The following is a 26,122-nucleotide window of genomic DNA, read 5'->3' as shown; positions in this document are numbered from 1 at the left end:
TCGTCTGGCACGCAGTAAAGTGCTCAGTAAATGCTACTCTGATTACTCTAGGTGATGTGATTCTGGTGCTATGATTCCTGCTCTTTTCACTCTACTGGGGCATTCTTCTCTCCTTCCAGAAGAATTATTCAGTGTGGAAACAGATTTTTTTTTTCTGCATCCTGAGTTTCATGATGCCTGTGGGGAAAGGGAAAGTTTCTAACAAAAACAGTTTGAGGGAAACCTATGTAGGGGAAAAGTATCCCAGCCTGGAACTTGGGGGGAAAAAAAGATTTCTTGAGAGGACAGAAGGAGACTTTCAGAACTGGGGGACACTAGAGACTGGAGAGAGGTCCCCAGGAAAGAAGGCCTGAGGTGGAGCATGGAGGAAATATCAGGCAGGTTGTAGAGATGAGCCCACATCACCCAGGGTGACAGGACCCAGAGAAGAAAGGTTCTTGGGGTCTCAACAGTGGGTCTAGGATGGCCACACACCACCCCCGAGGCCACGTGCATGATGAGCCACTGAAGATGTCCCCATGTGTTTGAGAGAACAAAGAAGTGGTGGGGGAGAGCCCCTTGAGGCTTTGGGGCACTGGAGGGAGAGAAGACCAAGCACGGGCAGTGGCTGTGCATCAGGAAATGGTTGTGACGGGTGGCTCCTTGGTCATCATGGGCGTAGGCCAGTATGAGGGAAAGGAGAGGAAGAGGATGAGGAGGAGGTTGTGACTAGAGCAGGAGGTGGGGATCAGCTAGGTGCAGCCTGTGAGGAATATCCGAGGCGGGGCAGGCTAGGAGCAGGTGGGCAATGGGGACACACTGTCACCGTGTCGTGATGAAATGACTGATCCATCTCAGAATCCTTCTCTGGCACCCCCTCCTCCCCACGCCACATGCACTGGGGCTCCTCTGAATACACATGGTGCCCAGGCTGCCACCATCCCAGCCCTGATCTCCCGTTGAATCAGCTTCAACTGCCTCTAGCCAGTGACCCACGTTAGCGCAGGGACAGGGTTGTCATTGCTGGTCCAGTGCCTGGCAGACAGTAGGTGCTCTGAACCTTTGGGGTATGACCCTCCTGAGCAAATTTCCCCTCTCCAGCTTCAACCTGCCTGTGGAATAAATAAATCACTCTTAGTTGGGCTGGGCAGGCCTTGGGTCCATGTCCCGTGGGAGGGAGTCTGACTGGCGGGACTCCTGTTTCCAATGAACCTTGGGGATCAGCCTCCCATTGTTCCACCCCCACCCCCCATTCACGTCGTCGCTGCTTTCCTTCTCCCTGGCTTTCGGGATGCTGTTGGAATTGTCACTTTGCATCACCCCTGCCTGCAGCTAGCCTGGGTTTCCCCCAGCACAGAGCAGGCCCTGCTTGGCCCCGGAAATGCTCTCTGCCCTCCCTGGAACACGTGACTTTCGATTTTCCTTGAACGCAGCACTTTATGACTTTGGCATAAACTTCAGACGCAGCCCCCTTTCCTGTCTTCACAACAAGGAAATAAGTCGAGTTTCAGAGAAACCAGCTGCTGAGAGCACACCAGGCCTTCCGGCCCTGGTCCCTACTTAGCTTGGCCTTTGTGTGGCAGCTGGTGTGTCCAGGTGAGTGGCCGCTCTCCGGCCTTCTGCCCCTGTTCTGTCACTACAGACACACCCCGGGCGACTCAGGACAGCTGGCGGAGGGCGAAGACTCCGTGGGGTATGACCTACTTAACACTTTGCCTGGGCATGGGAGGGAGTGATCAGCCGTAGGGCCTCAGGCTGTGGGCTTGGGCTGCAGATATACCCAAGTTAGTTTCTTGGGTCTCAATTCTTCACCTAGAACCAGCTGTTTGCTGACGCTGGGGACCAGAGACCTGTGGCCCATTTGCCTCGATATCCTCTGCACGACCCCAGGTAAGTCATCCTGGATGGAACAGCATCTGGCCGCCATTTCCATGGGTAGCCTGGGTCTGTGTGGTGGGGGACAGAGGTAGGAGGCCACTGGGAAGGACCGTGAAGGGCTGTAAGATTGGCACGTGTGGTGTCCAGCTGGAAAAGGAAACAGACACCACTTGCGGCCACCCTGAGGGAAGCAGATTCCCTGCCAGAGGGTCAGCTGAGTGGTTATGTCTGGGGGACACAGCGATGCCTGTTCAGTCCCCCGCTTCCTGCTGGGCCCCATCAGGGTGACACCCTTAGCTCCAGGAAGCAGAGAATCTTCCAGAGAGAGCAAACATGTGCTCGGGCCCCCACCCTCACCAGCTTTGTGAATAGGAGGGTGGCTTAACAAGGCTGTGAACTTGAACAAACAAATGTAGATAATTCCTTTCACGGGGCCCAGGACAGGCTTGAGCCACTTGTAAGGGAGGTCAGGTTCAAGGGGGACCTGGAGAGGTGAAAGAGAAAACAGTTTGAGTCTTGCTCAACTGCTGTGTGTCCTTGGCAGGTTGCTTTCTGTCTCCAAGCCTCAGTTTGTTGTGCGTCTGTTAAATGCAGAGGCAAGTACTGGCACCTTGCTGGTGCCTGACTCTTGACTCTTGGGTAAGAGTTTGGGAAAAATGTCCCAGGCAGGAGAGAGTCTCCGGAGGAGGGAACAGGTGTTCCTGTGGTGAACAACTCAAGACGCGCGTCATGACTCCTGCCTCACTCAGGGTGGTGAGTGCGGCACAGTGGGTGCTTAGTAAGTTTTGCTGAGAGCTTAGGACCAGGGACTCCTGGCATGAAAAATCTTTGGATGCCACCTTGGAAGGCTTTTCTCCTTCAGTGTGGTACTTCCTTTTCCTTTTTGTGCCTGTCCTCCTGTCTCCCACACGCAGCCCTGGCAGGGACACGGAGCTGGCAGGCAGTCTGGATGATGGTAAGCATGTACTGCGGAGCCAGGCAGCCTTGATTCAAGTCTTGGCTCTGCCACCTACTTACTATGTGTGCTCTGTGGCCCCTAGGCAGGTTCCCTAGGCAGGTCCCCGCACCTCTGTGTATGTCAGGTCCTGGGTCCATAAATCCTTCACTCCTGGGGCTCTTGTGAGGATTAGGTGAATGGACAGAGTTGACCCCTGAGCTACAGGGGGCTTAGGGGGTGCCGAAACCCCACACAGTTGAAAACCTGCATATAACTTTTGACTTGCCCCAAACGCGTTAACTGCCAGGAGCCTCCTATTGACTGGAAGCCTTCTGAAAACAGAGTCTAATACATATTTTGTATGTCATATGTGTTATATCCTGTATTCTTACAATAGAGGAATCCAGACAACACAAAATAGCATAAAGAAAATTCTAAGAGAAAAGACATTCACCGTATTGGACCTGAGCCATTCGAACCCGTGTTGTTCTGGGGTCACCCGTAGATCTACAGCACCCTAAGGCTGTGGTTCTCAACTGTAGCCAATTTTGGCACCTCCACTACCCTCCCTGCCCCCAGGTACATTTGATAATGTCTGGACCATTTTGATCAGGACTCAGGGGGTCTTGTTGGCATCTAGTAGATACAGGCCAGGAAGGACGCGAAACACAATGCACAATACACAGGAGAGCGCCCTGCTGTCCTCCCACTCATCCTCCCACCTTTCCCACCTTTCCCACCCCCTAAAACTTTCCTCATCTCCATGTTACAGTCACAGAGCCTGACACCCAGAAAGGGAAAGCTCCTGTTGAGGTCACACATCTTTTAAAACCAAGGCGGCAGAGGTTGGGGTGGGCAGACTGCTGTCACAGAATTGTCCAGTGGATCAGTGAACACTTAGCAAGTCTGCTGGATGCAAGGACCTGTCCCCAACCCCACAAGGGCCCAGCACCCTGGGCCCTGACAGTCGAAGGAAGCTTGAAGTGCAGGGACACCTGCCAGCCTGGGGTGAGAGCTCCAAGGGATCCAGCTTAGAACAAGGGATTCCAACTCCTAAAGGACATTCTCCAGAGTGGTGAGTGCAGGCTGCTGGGTCAGAGACCTGCGTTCAAATCAGGACTGCCACTCGCAGGTCGCAGGATTTTGAACTTGACATTAACCTCTCTGAGCTTCAGCTGCTTTAGCTGAGGAATGGGGCTAACTGTTCCCATTTAATGGGAGCTGAGGTGAGTTTAGATTAAGTGAGCCATGCTCCTGGTAAAGTCCCTGGCACATAGGATGTTGTTGTTGTTACCTGTTCAACACGTACTTATTGGGAGGAAACAGGCTCCCATAGAAAATAAGACAGCCACAGGCTCTACCTGAGGGGGGAGCTCAGCCTGGTCACGGACAGAGGAGCCAACAGACAGGGGTCATACATGGCCATCAGGGCTGTGATGGGAGAGGACAGGCCCTGAGAGAGGAGGTGCCCGACTCAGCCATGAGAGGTGGAAATCATGGCATACTTTCAGGAGGAGGGAATAACAGAGCATATAGCTGAAGCATGTAGCCATAGAGCATATAGCCAGGAGAAGGGTGTGGGCACCTACTATGTGCCTTGTGGTCTGGGTTAGGGAACAAGACAGAATCTCTACTCTCACGCAGGGAGCAAAGGTCTTATGTCAAAAAGTTGGTGGATAAATCATATTTTTGGTGATGAAGAATCATAAAGCTGGGACAGGGACATCTCTATCCTGAAGAAGGAGAGGTGATTTTAGAGAGGGAGGTCAGAAAAGAACTCTTGGAGGAGCTGGTGATAGTTAAGCAGAGACTTGAATGAAGTGAGGGATTTTGAGGGAAGAGCGTCCAGGCAGAGGGAACAGACTGTGCAAACGCCCTGCGGTTGGACCATGCCTGATTTGATCAAGTGACCTGAACAAGTGACATAAGGAGGCCCATGTGGCTGGTAGGGAGTGAATGAAGACAAAGAAGGGATTCGGCAGCTTGCATAAGGATGTGGGGACTGCTGTGAAGACTTGGGCTTTACCCCTGAGTGAGGTGGAAGTCTCCTAGAGGGCTGAGAACAGCGAAGGACAGGATAACACAATGGAAGGCTAGGTAATGTGCTTGGTGCTTGGTGAATCTTAGCTCATGGGATCCTCATCATCTCCCTGTGCCAGGCACCTTTGCTTGCACTGTTTTCTAGGTGGGGTCTGGTGAGCTTAACTCACTGGCCAGGACCACAGCACTATTGCACAGTGGATTCCTGACTCTATGGTTGAAATCTGATCCCTTGATGTCAGGAAGAAGACATGAGGGAGCCGATCGCCACCCCTGGCCCAATGCCAGCTGCTGTCATTGTTACTTAGAACGTAAGCAAGGTGGCATTTCATTGGCTGATATTGCCTGTGCTGCCTCTCCTGGTGGGCAGAGGGGGTCCCCACGATGATTCTGGGCTAGAGAGCAGGAAGTGTGGCTTTAGGGGGGATTTCAGGTCTCAGGCAGAAGTCTAGGGGTCAATGAGAGGAGGGATGGGCAGAGAGGGGCTGGGCCCCCATTCCAGCATTGCCTTTCGTGGGGTCAGTGGCTGAGGACTAGGCCTCTAGGCCTGGCTGGTGCAACTCCCTCTCCCTCCCAAGTCCAGTTGGATAGGCTCATTCCCTTTGCAGCCTGACTGCCTCAGTCTCCCCTCTGGGCTCTGACAGTGGACATCTAATTGGGGCTTTTGATACTCAGAGTATGTTCTGTGGAATAGTAGATCCTTGAGGCTCTGCTACATAGAAGTGGGGATAAGACAAAGTTAAAATGGTCCTTCCATGCAGGTCTTCTCAGAGCTTTTAATTCAATTTTTTGGGTAAGATTTTTATTTATTTATTTGAGAGAGCATGAGCAGGGGCAGAAGGGGTGGAGGGAGAGGGAGAAGCAGACTCCCCACTGAGCGGGGAGCCTGACATGGGCTAATCTTAGGGCCTTGAGATCACGACCTGAGCTGAAGGCAGACGCTTGATTGAGCCACTCAGGCACCCTGAGCCTTATTTTTTTTTTTAAAGGTTTATTTATTTATTTTAGGGGTGTGGGGGGTGAAGGTCAGAGGGAATGGGAGAGAAACACTCTTAAGCAGACTCCCTGCTGTGCACAGAGCCCCCACTCAGGGCTCCATCTCATCACCCTGAGATCAGGACCTGAGCTGGAACCAAGAGTTGGACACTTAACTGACTGAGCCACCCAGGCGCTTCTCAGAGCCTTTAGTATGCTAATATGCTTTCCACAGCTTTTGAAAATGTGTTTGACCACCTGAGCCTTTTTTCCTTTGAAGTATGTTTGGGCTATCAGGTCTCTCTGAACCCTACCTTTACCTAAGGAGGATGCTTGAATGGTGGAATTTCAGGGAGATCCTTCTGGCAGAGGACCACAGGTTTCTTCTTTTTCCTCCCATGGCCTGGGCTGTGAAAACAAGGGCTGCTGTCCCATTATCTCTCAGTGGAGCTACAAACTCTGGCAAGGCCAAATTAGGATCTCTGAACTCACAGTTCATGGGGAGGCTGGATGGGGTCAGTCCAGGCAGGAATAGGGTAGGGAAGTGTCATTGTGGGCCTGTCTCCTTGGAAAGCCGTGGAGTCATGATTCAGGATAGAAACATGTGATCTTCCCAACCACATCTAGGGCCCCATCAGGAGGCTGCACACAGGCCCAGCTCCTGTGAAAGCAAAGGGTCCATGCCTGGTCCAGCCTCTTGTCTCCCTGGCTCTTTATCTTCTACTTCCTCCTGTCTACTTCCTCTGGCCTCCCCAGCATCTCTGGGAACTGGAAAGTTAGTCACTCTGGGTTTTATCCCCCTGGCTTACTAGTGAGGACAGCCCAGAAAGGCACAGGAAGGCAAAAGCATACACAGGGCTGGCTAACCCCCGGACCCACAGGCCGTGCAGTGTCGTGTTATTATTACCATTGTCGCTATTGGCAGTGAGACAGGGAGGCTGTGATAAAGCTCAGAATGTACAGGGAAGGCTCCTGCCTCTGGGATGCTTTGGCCTTTGGTCTGAGATGGTCAGTCATGGCTTATGGCCCTGAATCGGGCCCCAAGGGCCAGTCTCTCCCCAGCCCCCCTTCTGCACTAACCCGTCTCTGGCTACCCAGGTTGCACCTGTGGCCACTGTGGGGCGGAGCTTCTCAAACTGTGTTGCCGACAATTTCCTGCCACAGCTTCCTGCCCCAGAGACCAGCTTCACTACCCCCACCCCTACCCACAGCCCCTGGACAAGCCCCCATCTTGCTGCCTGGTCCTCTGTCCTGTGTATAGGGAGCAGTGATACGAGTCTGTGAGGCAGGGATGGCTGGATGTGGGAGGATGGAGAGGAGTAGGGAAGGTGTACTCAGTAGAGGCCACTGCATGGATAAAAGTATGGAAGTGCATTTGAAAGAAGGAGAATAGCACAGCTCAGCTGGAACAAAGGGAAGGTTGAAGAGTTTAGTTAGATTCAATGAAGTGGGCAGGAGGGAGCCACAGTAAGTTCTTGAGCAAGGGAGGCCTCAGAGATAAATTGCCGAAGAAGCAACTTGCAGACCCTGGGTCTCAGCTCATGGGAAACAAACTGTGGGGTTTAGCCAACCACAAACACCATGTGAGTTAGATCTGGATCTCAGGTTTTATTAATAGACATAGCAGGTGGAGATCAAAGGAGGTGATGCCAGTACAATCAGACCTCAGGAGAGAGATCTGGACCAGGCAGGTTGGCATGGTGGCGTGTTTATAGCCACAGACAGAATGTCCCAAGTAAGGGGACCAGGGCTGGGGAAACAGACAGACCAGGAACTGTCAGAGAGGGAGGAGACACATCAGGGAACCTGTGAAGGACTGGGAAGAGCCAAGAGACTCAAGCAGGAGGGAGGGGTCCCCAATGTCCATCACTCAAGGAACCCAGCATTGAGAAGGGCATTAGGTTCTTGCTTTGTGCCCACCAGGTGGAGATACCAGTGCTTCCTCTCTAGCCTGGAAAGCATCCTGGTGGGGGTGGAGAGCAGAATGTGAGGCTGGTGAGGGGGTGGAAGTCAAGAAAGTAGAGCAGGAGCATAAACAGCACTTTCTTTCCTATATAAGTTATTTTTAGTGTCTTGTTTGTCTATACTTTCCAGTTTCTTTCTTTCTTTTTTTAAAAAATATTTATTCACTTGACAGAGATCACAAGTAGGCAGAGAGGCAGGCAGAGAGAGAGAGAGGAGGAAGCAGGCTCCCTGCTGAGCAGGGAGCCCGATGCGGGGCTTGATCCCAGGACCCTGGATCATGACCTGAGCCAAAGGCAGAGGCCCCAACGCACTGAGCCACCCAGGCACCCCGATCCAGTTTCTTTAGTTAAAAAAAATTATGGTATAATTTACATACAGTAAAACTCACCCATTTTAGTGAAAACTGCGAGATTTGACACATGCCTATAGCTGAGCAACTACCATCTCCATCAAAATATTGATTATTCTCCCAAATCCCTTCATGCCCCTTCTAGTCAATCCTTTCCCCTGGCCCCCAGCCTTTGGCAACCACTGATGCATTGTTCTCCACTGATACAGTTTTCAATGGAATTATACAGTTTGTGGCCTTTTGAGTTTGGCGTCTTTCACTCAGCATGATGCCTTTAAGATTCATCCATGTGTTGTAGGTCTTAGCATTTCCTCCCATTTTAATGCTGAGTGGTATCCCATGGTCATGGTTGGGATGTACCACAGTTTATCTATTCATCTGTGGAGATAACATTTGTTTCCAAAATCTGACAGTTGTGAACAGAGTGGCTATAAACATTTCCTGTGTAGGTTTTTCTGTGAATGCAAGTTTCCATTTCTCTAGGGTAACTCTAGTTACCTAGTTCACTAGTTACCTAGTTCTCTAGGGTAACTACCTAGGAAACTTTTTGACTCTTCAGTGCTCTGATGGAATTGGCGATCTGCATCTCCAGGTGGGGACACAAATGTGGTCCCTGATTAATCACTTGCCTGTAACTGTTGGGACATCCAGGAACTCCCTTCAACCTGGCCTTCCCAAACCCAGTGTCAGGAGCCATCAGGTTAGAATACAGATTCTTGCTCCTCCTCTGGCTACCCCAACCCAGACATCACCTGATTCCCATTCCAGTATCTTTCTCTCAGTCCCTGTGCCTGTCATTGCCTGTCCCTGGACACCCGGAAGGAAAGGCAGCCTTTTTCAAACCACAAAAGCCTTCTTTGCACGCCCTGCTTATATTTGCTTAATTAAGAAAGGCACTCAAGGATCCTCCCCTCAACACAACCTGTGCTTGGGTGGTCTTGCTGGGCCCACCTTAGAGAAATGTCTAGAAGTTGTATGGGGAGATAAGTTTTTTCAGTATTGTATAAAAACTTACAAATATATAGCAAAATGGGGGAGAAGTAGTTGTATACCCATTAGCCACCCCATTAGAGTCAACAATTGATATTGTTATATTTACTTTATCACATACAGTTGATTATGTTATTAGCAGATTCTGTATTTAGCCTACACATAAATATTTACTTGTAACCCCCAGACACTTGAGGCATTTCATAGTCATTCGTGAACACACGCAGAGAAGTAAGAAATTTGAGTTAACTGATGTGCACATTCCCATTGAGGTCAAACAAGGGGATACTCCTCTGCTTTTTGTTTTAATTCCCGTGCTGGAAACAAGTGTCCTCTATTTGGTGCCACATTATTGTGCGTTTTGTTGGCGATTTCACTGTTTAAATGGCAGTCTAGTGCTGATGTGCAGTCTTGTGTTCCTAAGGGCAAGAAGGCTGTGATGTGCCTTCCAGGAAAAGTATGTGTTAGATAATCTTATAGTTGTACTGCTGTTGGCTGAGCGTTCAATGTTAATGAATCAACAATACATATCAAAAAGTGTCTTGAAGCAGAAACAGGGCTATGTACTGATCAGTTGATGAAAATGTTGTGAGCAGGGACTTTAGACACCTAATGTTGGATTTCCTCTAGCAGCATTTAGTTTTGCTAATTTGGTGTTTGCCATAACTTTATAGAATTACCCTGAATTATAAGACTTGACTGTTTCTGTCTACCTATCTGTCCATCCATCAGTTAATGTTATTTTTTGGGTGCTTTTTGAAGTAAATTACAATCATCAGTATCCACCAGACTAAATATTTCTGCATACAGATTGTTAACAGCATTCAATTTTTATGGTGGTTCTTCTTTTTTTACCTTAAGGGTCCAAATACACTGCAATGAACAAATTTTAGTACATTCTGAGAAATTCAGACACCTGCATAACCTAGTGCTTATCAAGATATCAGTCATTATACTATAACCCCAGGAAGCTAAAAACAGATAATTTTAGGTTATCTGCCTTACTAGATATTTATCTAAATATCTTTAATTCCTTCTCCCCACATTGGATCGTACTTTTCAGTCATGCATTTCATTTTATTTAGTGATTGCATCAAAGTTCACACTGGAATTAAACCCTAATGTATTTAACCAATCTCTTATTGATGGATATTCAGATTAGTTTATGCTTTCTAGAAATCTGTCCATGAAGGCAGAAGGGGGCAGGGCAAAGGGGAATTTCTAAGGCCAGGGGACTTCTTGGGAAGGTCAATAGAATAAGGTTCTTTTGAAGAACAAAGCTGGTTCTAGCTTCAGAACCTTTGTACTTGCTGTCCCTCTGCGTGATGTGCTCTCTTCCATGACTTTTGAAAAGCTAGCTCCTCCTCATCCTTCAGATCTCAATTCAGATGCTACCTTCTCAGAGAAGGTGACCATCCCAGCGACAGTGGCCTTTTCTCGTAGTATCACTCATTTATTTCCTTTAGTACACGGACCTCAGTCTGTAATTATTTCTGCCTCTTGTTTACTGTATCCCCCACGTCCCCCAGACTGTTGTCTTCAGGAGGGCAGGATCCTATCTTATTCACTCTTATCTCCAACACCGGCCTGAAACATAGTAATTCAACATGTGTTTGGGAAATGAATGAATGGTTCCAGGTGCTGGTGTCGGGGGGCCGGTGGGGCTGTCTGGGCGCTCCGCACAAAGTCTGAGAAGTCAGGGGAGGGTTGGGGACTCTCCGGGCTGAGCTCAGCAGGCTGGGACTCCTCTCCAAGCCGACTCTGCACGACTGGCGCGGACGCCCCTCAATGCGGCCTCTCCCACTATCTCTGGGCCCAACGCGCGCTGTTGAAGAAGGCAAGCCGAGACCCTGACGTGTCCTCTATCTCCCTCTGTACGCGCAGAGCCTGGCGAGGCACAGCGGCCGCGTCGATGCCGGACCCCGCGGCGCACCTGCCCTTCTTCTACGGCAGCATCTCGCGCGCCGAGGCCGAGGAGCACCTGAAGCTGGCGGGCATGGCCGACGGGCTCTTCCTGCTGCGCCAATGCCTGCGCTCGCTGGGAGGCTATGTGCTGTCGCTCGTGCACGACGTGCGCTTCCACCACTTCCCCATTGAGCGCCAGCTCAACGGCACTTACGCCATCGCCGGCGGCAAGGCGCACTGTGGCCCCGCGGAGCTGTGCGAGTTCTACTCGCGCGACCCCGACGGGCTGCCCTGCAACCTGCGCAAGCCGTGCAACCGGCCGTCGGGCCTCGAGCCGCAGCCCGGCGTCTTCGACTGCCTGCGCGACGCCATGGTGCGCGACTATGTGCGCCAGACGTGGAAGCTGGAGGTGAGAGCGCGGGCCCTCGGGGGCGGGGCCAGGAGGTGGGCCTGGGGAGAGCTGGCCGGGGCAGAGCTGGCCTCAAGAGCCTGGAGAGCCTTGTTGGCGGGCGGGGGCGGGGGGCGGGTACTGTGGAGAGCTGTCGTCTTCGCTAGCCTGTGCTTTGCTGTGCCACGCCAGATTTGGAAGCTGGAGGGGTGGGTGGGGACGGGACCTCGGAGGAGGCTTCAGAGGGAGGGGCCTGAGCGGTGCCTTGGTGCACGTCCTTGCCAGACCAGCTTGTGGAGGTGGCGCTGCGCGGGGCCTGGGTGCCGGGCCCGAGAGGATGCTGGGGGCGCTGCCAGCGGGGGTGGTGGGTGGTGGTCTTTGACAGCCTGCAATACACGACAACCAGTGTCAGATCGTCAAGCTGGAGATGAGCTTGGGGCTGCCTGTAAGGAGGGGCCTGGGACGTGTCCTGGATGGGTGGGGGATTGGAGAGGTACCCTGGTGTTGGGGATTGGAGGGGGGAAGCTGTCCTCAACACCTTAGGTCCGCCTAGGGTGAAGGGTCTCATGGGAACGGAGGCAATTAGGAAGGTCCAGAAGATGAAAGAACCTTCCTGTGGCCGTGCACTTGGCTCCTTGGTGACACATGGTGACAGTTACAAGTCTCCTACATCCTCCCTTCCTTAGGGCGAGGCCCTGGAACAGGCCATCATCAGCCAGGCTCCCCAGGTGGAGAAGCTCATTGCCACAACAGCTCACGAGCGGATGCCCTGGTACCACAGCAGCCTGACCCGCGAGGAGGCAGAGCGCAAACTCTATTCCGGCTCGCAGACAGACGGCAAGTTTCTGTATGTGGGGCTTGAGGCTTGGGGGTTTGGGGTGGTGAGGCTGGGGCTTGTTGGCGGAAATCCTGGAGGCTGGGGCAGACCTCAGCGTGCAGATGGGCCTGTGCTAACATGAGCAAGGCGGTAGTGTGTTGCTGAGTGTGCACATGGACATTATATGGGAAGGGATCTGAAGATCTGGGACTCCAGAGCTGGGCTGCCTGGGTGGAAATCCAGGCTCTGCTACTTCCCAGCTGGGGATATTGGGCGAGAAGCTGAACTTCTGCCTGCTTCAATTTCCTCTCCTCCATTCAACCAATATTTACTCAACATCTACTATGTGCCACGCACTATTTCAGGCACTGAGGCCATGGCAGTGAATGAAACAGACACAAATCCCTGTCCTTGTGGAGCAGGAAGACAAAAACGATAAATCAATGAAAATAGAGCATGGGTGGTAATCCAGACTCTGCTACTTACCAGTTGCTATCCTCTTCCTACCTCAACGTTGAACTCTTTCATGTCTTAAGCTTCCATGGAAGATTCCATGCCCCAAGGAAAATTTTGCAAACTTTCTGTAGAGTGTATGACAGTTAACTGGTCGACTGAGGTAAGAGGAATGTCAGGAGAGCCAGGGCCAATGGCTTTGACCAGCTGTGGGTCCTTGGATGTCAAGCTTGAAGTCACAGAGGAAGGGAGGGCCAGCATGAGCCACAGGAGGCTGAGACTGAGGCTGAGGGAGCTAGGATTGGGTATAGCATGGTAGGTCCAGAAGATGAAAGAACTTTCCAACCTCAGCTGACACTGAGGTTCCGAAGCAGTTGGAGCACTAATATTATCAGGGACAGTGACTCACACTGAGCAATGTCAAGAGACCAGAAACAGCTACTTTGAGCCAGACCACTGGAAAACTAGGCAAGGCATGCTTTGGACAGAGGCTGTTGTAGAATCTTCTTTCGGTTCCTATAGTCAAGAACTGGTTTCTCAGTATGGAGATAGGGGTCTAAAGGTCAAAGCTATAGGCATAGAAACTTGCATGGGACAGTGGGGAAATACCCCTGTGGGATCCTGATGCTTGTCACAAGCCAGAACAGGTCCAGTTCTGAGATGAGGGTGTAGGGTGTGATAGAAAGATGCATGCCACTCAGGCCTGGAATTAAGACCAGGGCCAGTCTTATTCTTGACCACAGTTTAGAGCTGCTGAAGAGTGGTTGGAATTGTACCTCATGCTTTTTGCTACCAAAGCTTTCTGAATTATCGCAGAATTTGTGGTACTGGTTGAATTTGAAAAGAAACCGGACCCCTGCAAAGGGTCTATAAGAGGATATTTTTAAGTATTTCCTAACCTCTTCTGGATCACAGACCCCTGTGGGAATCTTACGGAAGCTGAACCTCTTTCTCTCTTTTAAAGATTTTATTTATTTATTTGTGTGTGAGTGAGAGAGCACAAGCAGGGGGAGCAGCAGGCAGAGGGAGAAGCCGGCTCCCCACTGAGCAAGGAGCAAGGATGTGGGACTTCATCCCAGGACCCTGGGATCATGACCTGAGCTGAAGGCAGAGGCTTAACCCACTGAGGCACCCAGGCGCCCTTCCCAAGAGAATATTTTAAGTGGCTGTGTGTCCACCATAGATGGCCAAATATCCCTTCATGGATGACCAAGTAGCCCCTGTGGGTGGCTGAGTGTCCCCTGTGGAAGGCCACATATTCAGCCATGGAGGCCCAGGTGTCTGCTTGAGGGTGGCTCAGTGTTCTCCCCTAGACAGCCAAGGGTTCAGCTGTGGGTGGCTGAGTATCAGGCTATTTGGGGCTGAGTGTCCACTGTGAGAGGGCCAATATTCCCCTGTGGATGGTCACATGTTGGCTCTCGGACAACTGTGTCTCCCTGTAGACACTGCCATCTCCTCTCATTCCCCTCCCCCACCCCACTCCACCAGCCTGACCTCGGAGCCCCTAGTCCCTGCCACTTCTCCATGAGACTATCAGGAGTAGAACCTGTGGGCAACCTGTGTGTGTGTGTGTATGTGTGTGTGTGTGTGTGTGTGTAAACTGGGACCCAGCAGGGGGTCACCACAGGAGAGGCCCAGGTGATTATAGGGGTGATAGCTCCTCCTTCCCCCTGCCAGGTTGAGGCCCCGGAAGGAGCAGGGCACTTACGCACTGTCCCTGATCTATGGGAAAACTGTGTACCACTACCTCATCAGCCAGGACAAGGCGGGCAAATATTGTATTCCTGAGGGGACCAAATTTGACACGCTCTGGCAGGTAAGCTGCCCATCTGCCTTGTGTTTGTGGGGGTTGCATAGCGTGCTGGTGAAGAGAGGAGCCCTGGCCCTGACCCCATCCCCCACAGCTGGTGGAGTACCTGAAGCTGAAGGCAGATGGGCTCATCTACTGTCTAAAGGACGCCTGCCCCAACACCAGTGCCAGCGCAGGTGAGGGGGGTGGTGGGGGGCAGGGGGTGAGTGGGAGACCCTATGCCCCACCCCTCACTGTCCCTTCTGCTCCCCCAGAGGCTGCTGCTCCCACACTCCCAGCCCACCCATCCACGTTCACTCACGTGAGTTGGCTGGCATCTCAGGGTTGGGTCCTGAGGGTTGGAGCTGGGTGGGTGGGCGATGGGTCCTGTTTCCAAGGTGAGACTGGGATGGAGTGTGGGATACCCCCAGCACTGCTCATGGGAGTCTGCAGAGCATATGGGTCTCAGGGGCTAGGTGCCCCCAGCTCAGGGTCATGTGGACCCTTGCTGACCTCATGACCTTTAGGCTCACAGACGGATTGACACCAGCTCAGATGGGTACACCCCGGAACCAGGTGAGCTGACGGAGGTGGAGGGGTGCGTGTGGGGTTCATGCCAGGCCATGGTCAAGATCTGGGCTCTGGGCTGTGGCAGGGGAGGGCTATGGGCCAGGCCTGGCTTGTAGCAGCTGGCCTTGGTTTGCCCCATGCATATATTGTTCATGTAGACGTCCACATGGCTGCGCGTCCATCATGCCTGCCTGCATGAGTGTGTGTGGGGTGCACATGGACATGTAGGGGAGGACATCTGGGTCACAGATACACATTTGTCCAGCACCTACTATGTGCCAGTCACGCTTCACACTCATGTGTGTCTGTGCTTCTGGAATGTCTCTGACGGGCCAGATGATGTAGTCATGGCAATTATTCTCATTTTACATATGAGAAAGGAGGGCAGGGAACTGAAGGAGGTCTTGCAGCTAGGAAGTAGTGGAGCCAGGACTGAGCCTGGGCAGGCGGGCTTTTGAGCCTGTGTTCCTGAAATGCCTTGCTGCAGATGCTCATTTGACGTGTAGAAGTAAGCCTGTCCCTGTGTGTGTGCAGGGAATATACCTGGTTACCTGTGCATGCAGAGGCTCATCCTGGAGTCCTGGTAAATGTGGCTGTTGGTGCATCCCCAGACCTGGGCTGGCAGGGACATGCCGGGGAACACACACACACACATAGATGTGTGTACTCTAGCTGGCTTGCTAACAGTCACTCGTGCAAACAGGCCCTTGGGCCCCATCATACACAGGCACATGGGTGAAAGTACCCGTGGGAGCGTCTGTGTGAGCACACAGGGGCACATGTGGTTACACATGGACATAGACACATAGACTATGACGTAGACATAGACGCGTAGACTCTGCCTTTAGAGTCCACTTGGACGTGGCTTCCCAGCTCACCCATAGACGGGACCAGGAGCACACGCGAGTGCACATGTACATATGAACACATGCATGTACCCGTGTGCCTGGGAGTGTTCTGGATGGGGCCTGTGCCTTGTAGGTGCCAAGACTGCTGTGCCCCACCCCCCCATTCCCATGCCCTCATCCTGACTTGGGAGTGCATGCTTGTGTGTGTGTGTGTGTGTGCGCCCAGCACGCCTAGTGTCTGCAGAGAAAGCACAGTCAATGCCCATGGACACAAGTGTGTATGAGAGCCCATACAGTGACCCCGAGGAGCTCAAGGACAAGAAGCTCTTCCTGAAGCGGGACAACCTCCTCATGGCTGACATAGAACTTGGCTGTGGCAACTTTGGCTCAGTACGCCAGGGTGTCTACCGCATGCGCAAGTATGGCCACCCTGCTGTGGTTTGGGGAAGCACTGTCAGGGGGCGGGTAGGGCAGAGGATGGGAGTGGGGCCCCCCCCCAACTTAGGGAATGGAGCCAGGAGGCAACATCAGTTTGCCTGGGAATTGGGCCCTGGGCCAGGAGACTGCTAGGGGAGTACCTGGGAGGGCTTGGGGACAGCACCTGAGAGTGTGGGAGACACAGGCTGGGGATGGGGTGGAGGGTGGGGCACCGAGCTACAGTTGCAACAGACGCCTGCCCATGCCTTCCATCGACTGCCCCCTAGATACAGGCAGCCCCTGGGGAGGGTATAATGTTGAGGTGTTTTGTTCAGTGAGGGGTCGTTCTCCATGAGGAACTTGGCAGTGAGCCATCACTAGCTGACGTCCTGGCAGCTGAGGAAGTGCGTGCCTGGGCCCTGAAGTGAGAGCCAGGTGGCAAACCATAGTACCCACCACATGTGTCTGGAGAAGAGAGAGGCTGGTCGGGTGGGCAGAAGGGGCTGAGCAGGGCCTGGGCTGACTCCAGTGCCCGTCATGGCAGGAAGCAGATTGACGTGGCCATCAAGGTGCTGAAGCACAGCACGGAGAAGACAGACAAGGATGAGATGATGCGCGAGGCACAGATCATGCACCAGCTGGACAACCCCTACATCGTGCGGCTCATTGGCGTCTGCCAGGCCGAGGCCCTCATGCTGGTCATGGAGATGGCGGGTGGCGGGCCCCTGCACAAGTTCCTGCTTGGGAAGAAGTGAGCCCTGGGGTGGGCTGGGCCTCTGGAGCTGGTGGGACTCTCGCAGGCTCATCCAGCCATGAGCACACACTTGTCTCACGTGACTCCTGCCCCCTGCCCCCCCCCCATACCCACAAGGCAGAGCTATTAACACCAATGTGTTCTCATGCCTCCAGCTCTCACCCGCATAGACACGATCTTTTACACTCACTGCGGCATGGGCCCATCACCTCCTGTTCCTGCTGGTGCATATGTATTTGTGGTGTGACCTGGCTCACATGCTCAGTTATTCCACAGGTGTCTACTGGGCAACTCCTCTGTAATCGGGACTGTCCCCAGCCCTTGGGATTTATTGGTGAACAGAAGAGACAAAGATCTCTGTCCTGTGTTCCGGTTGGGGAAGAGAGGTTTTCAAAAAAGAATTATAATACAACAGGGGATTATGTTGGAAAATAAGTACTATGAAAAAGACGATTGGGAGTGTCAGGGTGGGAGATGAAAGGTGAGAAGGTGAGGTATGTGTAAACTGAAGGAGGCAGCCAAGGGCAGCTGTGGGGAAGAGTGGTCCCAGTAGAGGGCACAGCCAGTGCAAAGGCCCTGAGGTGTGCTTGGGGCAGGGGTCATGGAGGAACGGTGAGGAAGGCCCTGTGCCTGCAGCAGAGTGCATGAAGAGGAGAGGAGGAGCTGATGTGGGTAGGAAGGTGATGGGGGCCTTGCAGGGCCTTGTGGGCCATGGGAAGACCTTGGACTTTTTACTTGAGGTGAGGTGGGAGCCCTGGGAGGCTCTGAGCGGAGGAGTGGCCGGACCTGACTTCCATGGGGGGAGAAACCATGGGGGGTGAAGGCAGAGGTGACTGTTCTGGTCCAGGCTAACTTCTGGTCCAGGCTAATGACAATGATGGCTGGGCCATGGTGGCAGAAGCAGAGGTGGAAAGAAGTAGGATTCTGGAGGGATTCTGAAGGCAGAGCTGCCAGGGAGTGCTGACAGTTTGGAAGCTGGGTGTGAGATGGAGGAGCTGATGGCAAGGCTAGTGCTTCTGGCCCAAGTAAATGAAAGGATGTAGCTGCTGGAGAAGAAGGGGGCAGTGGGGACAGCTGGCTTCGTGTGTAAGTCAGGAGCTTAGCTTTGTCTGTATGATTTCTGAGATGCCCACAAGACCCTTGAGGGCATGTAGAGGATGCAGGTCAATGTGTAAGTTTGGGGATCATAGTATGTGGGAGAAATGTAAAGCCTTGAGACTAGAGGAGGACAGAGGGTTTTGCCTTTTTTGTTCACCTCCCCACGGTACTCCCAGCCCTGTGCCTGGCACACAGCAGATGTCCACCAAGCACCTACTGAACGCATGCTCAGCAGAGAAGTGGGCTTTACCCCCTTGGGAACCTGGGTTGTCCCCTCCAGCTGACCCTGACTCCCCTGTACCTCAGGGAGGACATCCCCATCAGCAATGTGGCCGAGCTGCTGCACCAGGTGTCTATGGGGATGAAATACCTGGAGGAGAAAAACTTCGTGCACCGTGACCTGGCGGCCCGCAATGTCCTGCTGGTTAACCGGCACTACGCCAAGATCAGCGACTTCGGTCTCTCCAAGGCACTGGGTGCTGACGACAGCTACTACACCGTGAGCTCCCAGCCCTTTGGCACCCAGTGGATGAGGTTGGTGGGTGGAGGGTCCCCAAGCCCTGCCCTGGCAGCATCTCCCTGTTCTCAGGCCCGCTCAGCAGGGAAGTGGCCGCTCAAGTGGTATGCACCCGAGTGCTTCAACTTCCGCAAGTTCTCCAGCCGCAGTGACGTCTGGAGCTATGGGGTCACCATGTGGGAAGCCTTCTCCTATGGCCAGAAGCCCTACAAGGCAGGCGTGGGCAGAGGCAGGTGGGTGGGTAGGAAGGGGGGGTGAGGGCGAGGTGGCCCTCATTACTTACATTACACTTGACTCTGGCTCAAGCAGAAGATGAAAGGCCCCGAGGTCATAAACTTCATCGAGCAGGGCAAGCGGATGGAGTGCCCGGCAGAATGTCCGCCTGAAATGTATACACTCATGAGTGACTGCTGGATCTACAAGTGAGTGCCAGTGTGGGGGAAGGGTACCTGGCTGGACTGACACCTGGGCCTGGAGTCGGAGGTCGTGATGCCCAATAATCCCAAACTCATCCCACCAAGACTCACCCCGTTCACAGCCTTTCCAACACTTGCTACCTTTATTTTCTGCATCTATACTCATGCCTCAACACGCTAATTCTAGAATGCTGGGATGGACCAACACCACAACACCCTGCCTCCTGTAGACACCTAGTGCTCCAGCATCTAAAACCTCAGTCCCCCACCAGCCAACACTCAACACATTGATCCTACAATACTCAAAAAAGTTAGTACTCTGTTACCCCAAATATGGTACTGGTGGTCAGGGCATGGGATAATAATACTCCAGTCTAATTCCTCAGTCCCCCACCATCCAACATTCAACACCTCTTTACCCTTGCAGGCCAACACTACAGCACCCAAACACTCAATACATTCAAAACCTCCACCCCTGCCTGGTGTTCAAACTCAACACTTGAGCACCCTAACTCGTAAAATCATCAGCATTTCAACTTCTCATCAGAAAATAGGCAACATGCACCCAAAAAAACTATTGTCCTACATTGAGCCATGCAATGCATGGATATTCTAACATTTGATACTTTTCCTACCCCAACATCCATTATTCCACTGGCCAACACCTATGACATTGACACCCAAAGTCACCCAATTAAATAGACACCCTTTTTATGATAAATAATAAATGATCAGTCCATCCAACATGTGTTAACCTGGCCCCCATTGGGAAGTACTCAGTACACCAGCACCCCAATACTGTTTAAGGCTAGCATCTTTAGTAGCCTGACTCCCCACTAGCTGAACCCACTGTCAGTGCTCCAGTGTTCTGCTAGATTAGGGGCAGCGTCCTTGCACCCATATAAGCCCACACCTGGCACCAATTACACTGGCCCTTGGCACATGAGCAGTACTTCAGCATTCAATATCCCAGCACCCCTTGGTTGACGGTTGTTACCCCGACACTCAATGAATGCAAGTCTTCACCAGTTAACACTCAACAGATGGTTCCCCCAACATCCTGTATGTCGGCAGCTTTTCATTACGTGGGAGGGCAACACCCGAATTCTAGTCCTCTCGTATTCAAGACACCTCTCCATTACCCCAAACTCCACCACCCTGCCAACCCCACTGATTTTCTGAGCCCCCTGTGTGTCTCCCCTCCAGCTGAAGTTGGGTTGTGGGGATGTGGTCAGTGGCCTGGATCTACCCAACCCCCCACAGGTGGGAGGACCGCCCGGACTTCCAGGCTGTGGAGCAGCGCATGCGCACCTACTATTACAGCGTGGCAAGCAAGGCTGAAGGCTCCCCAGGGTGTGGAAAGGGGCCGGAGGCTGCTTCTGTCTGAGCTGCAGCCTGCCCGGGGCCTGCAAGATGCGATGCCCCAGCTTCAGCTCCATCCAAGGTCAGCTCAGCTCGTTTCACCAAACCAGCTGGGCTGTGGTAAGGCAGGCAGCGGAGGCCTCAGGTTCATATGGATCCAGTTGTCCCCACCTGGTCGCCTGTTCTCTCTGGCTGGAGGGAGGAGGGAAGGCCCTGGCAGGATAGGATTGTGTAACTTGCTCCTGGGCAGCTGTCTACTGGGCAGCCCCGAGCTGAGGGTGCACTGCTTACCATAAGGGCCCTCCTTCATCTGGGCCCTGAAGGGGAAGACTCTGGAAACTCAGGTGGCAAGCCCTCAATCATTGTAATAAACTCAGCTTCTCTCTTGTTGGAGTCCCTCATCTTTTCTGGGGTGAGGGAGAGGGGACCAGGAAAGGGGCTGGGTCATTGGAATGGGGTCAGTGAGAAGTGCCTGAAAATGGCTTTTCTTGGATGGGCCCGGATGTGGTCCCCAGGGTCTGGTCTTCCCACTTCTCTGCCCCAGGACATCTTTGTAGGACTGAGGAGCCATGGCAGAGTGGGGAACCGAGACAGGTGCAGCGCTGGGCCTCCGCTTCCCTGTCTTTGCAGATTGAATGAGGTGGGTGCTTTCTACACGCTGGTTGCGTCTTATCACCTGAAGCAGTTTTAACCATCGTCAATGCCTCCTCCCACCCCACGCCCCAGTATCGGTGCATTTTAAAGTGTCTTCGGGTGATTCTATCACCCAGCACCCTATTCAGCTGCCCCACCTTCTTCCCTGGACACAGGCAGTCATGGCTGGGATCTTCCTTACCTGGTGTCCTAAGTACTGGTTCAGTCCCACTGAGATGTCCTGTCCCTGGGCTCTTGCTGCCTCAGTTTCCCCATGTGCAAAATTGGTATATGTGCTGCCAAACCAAGCACCCCCCAACATGGAAAATTGGATGTTGGAGCGCAGAACTCAAAGGCGAGTAAAATGGAGCCAGGCTCCTGCGTTTCTTTTCTGACCTTGCTCCCCTTTCCTCAGCTGTGATTGGCCCCACCCGCAATAAGACCCATATGGTCTTATTTTCCTGGCGTGGCTCCCGAGAGCCATTGGTCCAAGGGCAGCTGTGAAGCCCACTCCAAGCCAGAGAAAGGCAAAGAGATTTCCTGCAGCTTCTGGGAGGGCAAGTTGTTTTTTTCTTTTTGTTGGTGGAGGTTTAGAAATCCCCTGGCTGTTTTGTGGAACTATGGTGGAAGGACGGGGGCTTTATCTGTTGCGGGGAGTGGGGGCGTGAGGCCCAAGTGGGTGAAGCCAGTGAGAAGACTCCAGAGCTGGGAACTTGACATTGGGATTATTAGGTACGGACTCAGCTTACTCTGATTTCACCATTTACTGTTGAGTTTTAATTTATATGTAAGCCTCATATTAGCATACTCTTGAATGCGCTTTGTACTCTATATGAAAATTAATCCAGAGAACCCCCAGTTGTACCCTCAACTCCAGACACACCAAGACGCTCGGCTGTGTGCATTTGTTTGGAGAGTGAATTTGTAATGGTTTGGAATTGTCTGAGGGTCTCCAAAGTCCTGGGAGATGATATCTTCTTGCATTTAGATTCAAAATAGACAAACACTGATTACAATCAGTGTTTGTCTATTTTGAATCTAAATGCAAGATAAAACAAAAGATAAAACAAAAAAGATGCAAGCATTGTTTTTAAATTGTTTTAAAACTAACGAACAAATCAAGAAAAAAAATCACACAAATGGCGAGATTTTGTGGCTTCCTGAATTGTAGCGTTTGTCGATATTTCTGTTTTATTACAATTCGCTTGTTAGTGACTGGACAATCATTTACATTATTTCATAGAATTTTCTCTAAGAATGGAAGTAAATTTTCACTGTCTGCCTTTATTTTATTGTTGCTGAAAAGAATTTTATTTTATAGGAAGGTGGTATTAAAAGTCATCCCCTCTGAGTGTCGCATACACAGAGAACTCTACATGTGCTGGCAATAAATGTTGAATGAACCAATGAAGGATGGTGCTATTCCACATAGGTACCACAAGGTGCCGCTGTTCTCCAAGCCAAGGTTGCTCAGTTCCTCAAATCTGGTCCTAGCTTAGGTGGGTTAGTGAGGTAGAATTAATTCTTAGAATGTTCTTTCGAATGCTGACCCGGGGGGGCACCTGGGTGGCTCAGTGGGTTAAGGCCTTTGGCTCAGGTCATGATCCCAGGGTCCTGGGATCGAGCCCCGCATCGGGCTCTCTGCTCAGCAGGGAGCCTGCTTCCTCCTCTCTCTCTGCCTGCTTCTCTGCCTACTTATGATCTCTATCTGTCAAATGAATAAATAAAATCTTTAAAAAAATGCAATCTTAAAAAAAAAAAAAAAAAAAAAAAAAAAAACAACGAATGCTGACCCGGAACTGGATCTCTACCTGACTCCTCAAAGTCCCAAAACTACATAGAACTCACCTCTTTCTCCAAAAAGAGATTTCACTCCTCCTATGTAATGCCACAATCTGCCTGTTCTAGAAATGTGTGTCATGGGGAGCACAGACCCAGGGAACTGCAGCTCTAATGGTGGAAGCCCACAGGGCTCTGGGGGCAGAGGGGACTCTTGATCTAGTTGAGAAGGGGTCAGTCTGGTGGGCTTCCTGTAGGAGGTAATGTGTGAGCTGAGTCTGCAGTAGGGAGAGTGAGATTTGCTGGGGAAAAAGTGAAGAAAATGTTCCAGGCATAAGGAACAGCATGTTGAAGTGAGAGAACATGCTTTTTGGGAGAAAGAGGTTTTTTTGGTTATTATTATTATTATTTTTTATTTTGTTATGTTAATCACCGTACAGTCCATCATTAGTTTTCGATGTAGTGTTCTATGATTCATTGTTTGTGTGTAACACCCCCATGCTCCACACAATCCGTGCCCTCCTTAATACCCACCACCAGGTTCACCCATCCCCTCACCCCCCTCCCTTCCCAAACCCTCCATTTGTTTCCCTGGAGTCCATAGTCTCTCATGGCTCATCTCCCTCTTTGATTTCTCCCCCTTCATTCCAAGAGGTTTTGAGTGACTAGAACCTTGTGTTTGAATGGGGCTGCTGAGGCCAGTAAAGGGATAACCCTGTGGGAGACAAGTGGTGCCTTTTTTTGTTTTTGTTTTTTCTAGTGGCTTGCTGAGAAGCAATTCATACTATTTCCTCCACCCCCATCCCCAGCCCCTCCTTCCTAGCATAGGGTTTTAGTGTTTTGTTTTGTTTTTTAAGTTTTTAAAATTTGAGTATAGTTGACACACATGTTACATTAGTTTCAGGTGATTGGACAAATTTATACATTTCAAAGCTCTGTTCCTCATGAGTGCAGGTACAACCTGTCACCATACAACACTATTACAGTATCACTGCCTATATTCCTTATGCTGCGACTTTTATTCCTGTGACTTACTCATTCCACAACTGGAAGCCTGTATCTCCTACTCCCCCTCACCCATTTTTCCCATTCCCCCCTCCTCGGGCAACCATTACTTTGTTCTCTCTGTGTTCTCTGTGTTTACAGGTCTGATTTTGCTTTTGTTGTTCTTTATTTGTTTTTGTTTTAAAGATTCCATGTATAAGTGAGATCATATGGTGCTTATCTTTCTCAGTCTGACTTATTTCACTTAGCATTATACCCTCTAGGTCCATCCATGTTGTCAGGAAAGGCGTGATCTCATCCTTTTTTATGACTGTGTAATATTCTGGGGTGTGTGTGTGTGTGTGTGTGTGTGACATCTTCCTTATCCATTTTTCTATTGATGGACACTTTGGCTCCTTCCATATCATGGCGATTATAAATAATGCTGCAATAAACATAGGAGTGGATCTATCTTTTTGAATTAGGGTTTTCGTTTTCTTCAGGTAAATACCCGGTAGTAGATTTATTGGATCATATGGCATTTTTGTTTTTGAGAAAAAACCTCTATACTGGGGCTTCTGGGTGGCTCAGTGGGGTAAGCCTCTGCCTTCGGCTCGGGTCATGATCCCAGGGTCCTGGGATCGAGCCCCGAGTCGGGTTCTCTGCTCAGTGGGGGAGCCTGCTTCCCCATCTCTCTCTCTGCCTGCCTCTCTGCCTATTTGTGATCTCTCTGTCAAATAAATAAATAAAATCTTTAAAAAACAAAACAAAACAAAACAACAACAAAAACCCCTCCATACTGTTTTCCACAGTAACAGTACCAATTTACATTCCCAAGAACAGTGTATGAGGGCTCCCTTTTCACCACATCCTCAACAACACTCGTTATTTCTTGTCATTTTGATTTTAGCTCTTTTAGCCATCCTGACAGGTATAAGGTGAGATATCTCCTTGTGGTTTTGATTTGTATTTCCCTGATGCTGAGTGATGTTGAGCATCTTTTCATGTGTCTGTTCAGCATCTTTTCATCTGTATGTCTTCTTTGGAAAACTGTCAGTTCTAGTCCTCTGCCCATCTTAAAATCAGATTATTTGTGTGGTTTTTTTTTTGGTGTTGAGAATGATAAGGTCTTTATATATTTTGGATATTATTCTGTTACTGCATATGCCATTTGCAAATATCTTCTCCTGTTTACAAGGTTGCCTTTTTGTTTTGTTCATGGTTTCCTTCACTGTGCAAAAGCTTTTCATTTTGGTGTAGTCTCAATAGTTTAATTTTGCTTTTATTTTTCTCACCAGAGGAGACCTATCTAGAAAAATGCTGCTGTGGCCAATGTCAGAAATCACTGAAATCTCTTCTAGGAATTTTATTGTCTCAGATCGCACATGTAGTAGGTATTTAATCCATATTGAGTTTATTTTTGTGTATGGTGTTAGAAAGTGGTACAGTTTCATTCTTTTACACATAGCTGTCCAGTTTCCCTGCACCATTTATTGAAGAGACTGTCTTTTCCCCATTGTATATTCTTGCTTCCTTTGTCATGGATTAATTGACCATATAAGCATGGGCTTATTTTGGGATATCTGTTCTCTTCCATTTATCTATGCATCTGTTCTTTTTTTTTTTTTTTTGAAGATTTTATTTATTTATTTAAGAGAGCAAGAGAGAGAACAGAAGCAGGGGAGAGGGAGACCCAGGCTCTCTGCTTGACAGGGAGCCTGATGCGGGACTCAATCCCGGGACCCTGGGATCATGACCTGAGCTGAAGGCAGACACTTAATGGGCTCAGCCACCCAGACGTCCCAAGATTTCATTCCTTTTGGTGGCTGAGTATTATTCCATTGTGTATTGTGTTCCCCTTTCTCCATATCCTCAACAACCTGTTGTTTCCTGTGTTCTTAATTTTATCCATTCTGACTGGTGTGAGGTGATACCTCATTGTGGTTTTGATTTGTATTTCTCTGATGCTGACTGATGTTGAGCATTTTTTCACGTGTGTGTTAGCCATCTGTATGTCTTTGGAAAAATGTATATTCATGTATTCTGTGTCTTTAGCGTTTTCTATATACAGTATCCCATCATCTACAAATAGAAATAGTACAAATTAACTTCTTCTTTACCAATATGGATGCCTCTAACTTCTTTTTCTTATCTGATTGCTGTGGCAAGGACTTCCAGTACTAAGTTGAATACAAGTGGCAAGTGTAGACATCCTTGTCTTTCTGATCTAAGAGGAAAATCAATCATTTTCACCACCGAGTAAGATGTTTGTTGTGGGT

General features: G+C 50.7%; 1 protein-coding gene across 12 annotated transcripts; it reads left to right on the top strand.

The window, feature by feature from the left end:
• The first annotated feature begins 1,416 nt into the window (after positions 1–1,416).
• On the top strand, positions 1,417–20,834 carry LOC125109384 (tyrosine-protein kinase ZAP-70). 12 transcript variants are annotated; one of them, XM_047746287.1, is made up of 14 exons: positions 1,417–1,575; positions 1,796–1,869; positions 10,998–11,427; positions 12,093–12,253; positions 14,354–14,492; positions 14,581–14,662; positions 14,741–14,787; positions 14,993–15,041; positions 16,110–16,302; positions 16,845–17,051; positions 18,459–18,651; positions 18,742–18,882; positions 18,979–19,091; positions 20,349–20,834. In XM_047746287.1, the coding sequence occupies exons 3-14, from the start codon at positions 11,026–11,028 to the stop codon at positions 20,470–20,472; spliced, it is 1,851 nt and encodes a 616-aa protein (XP_047602243.1). In that variant the 5' UTR covers positions 1,417–1,575; positions 1,796–1,869; positions 10,998–11,025; the 3' UTR covers positions 20,473–20,834. The 12 variants fall into 12 exon arrangements, with proteins under 12 accessions (XP_047602243.1, XP_047602245.1, XP_047602244.1 ...); XM_047746289.1 differs by having other exon boundaries at positions 10,992–11,427; XM_047746288.1 differs by having other exon boundaries at positions 1,419–1,672.
• The last annotated feature ends 5,288 nt before the right edge of the window (positions 20,835–26,122 follow it).

This window comes from Lutra lutra, chromosome 9 (genome assembly GCF_902655055.1).
Source record: "Lutra lutra chromosome 9, mLutLut1.2, whole genome shotgun sequence".
In the NCBI taxonomy this organism is placed as follows: Eukaryota; Metazoa; Chordata; class Mammalia; order Carnivora; family Mustelidae; genus Lutra; species Lutra lutra.
Note: the sequence above shows the minus strand (reverse complement) of the source record. Positions and strands in the feature narration are given on the sequence as shown.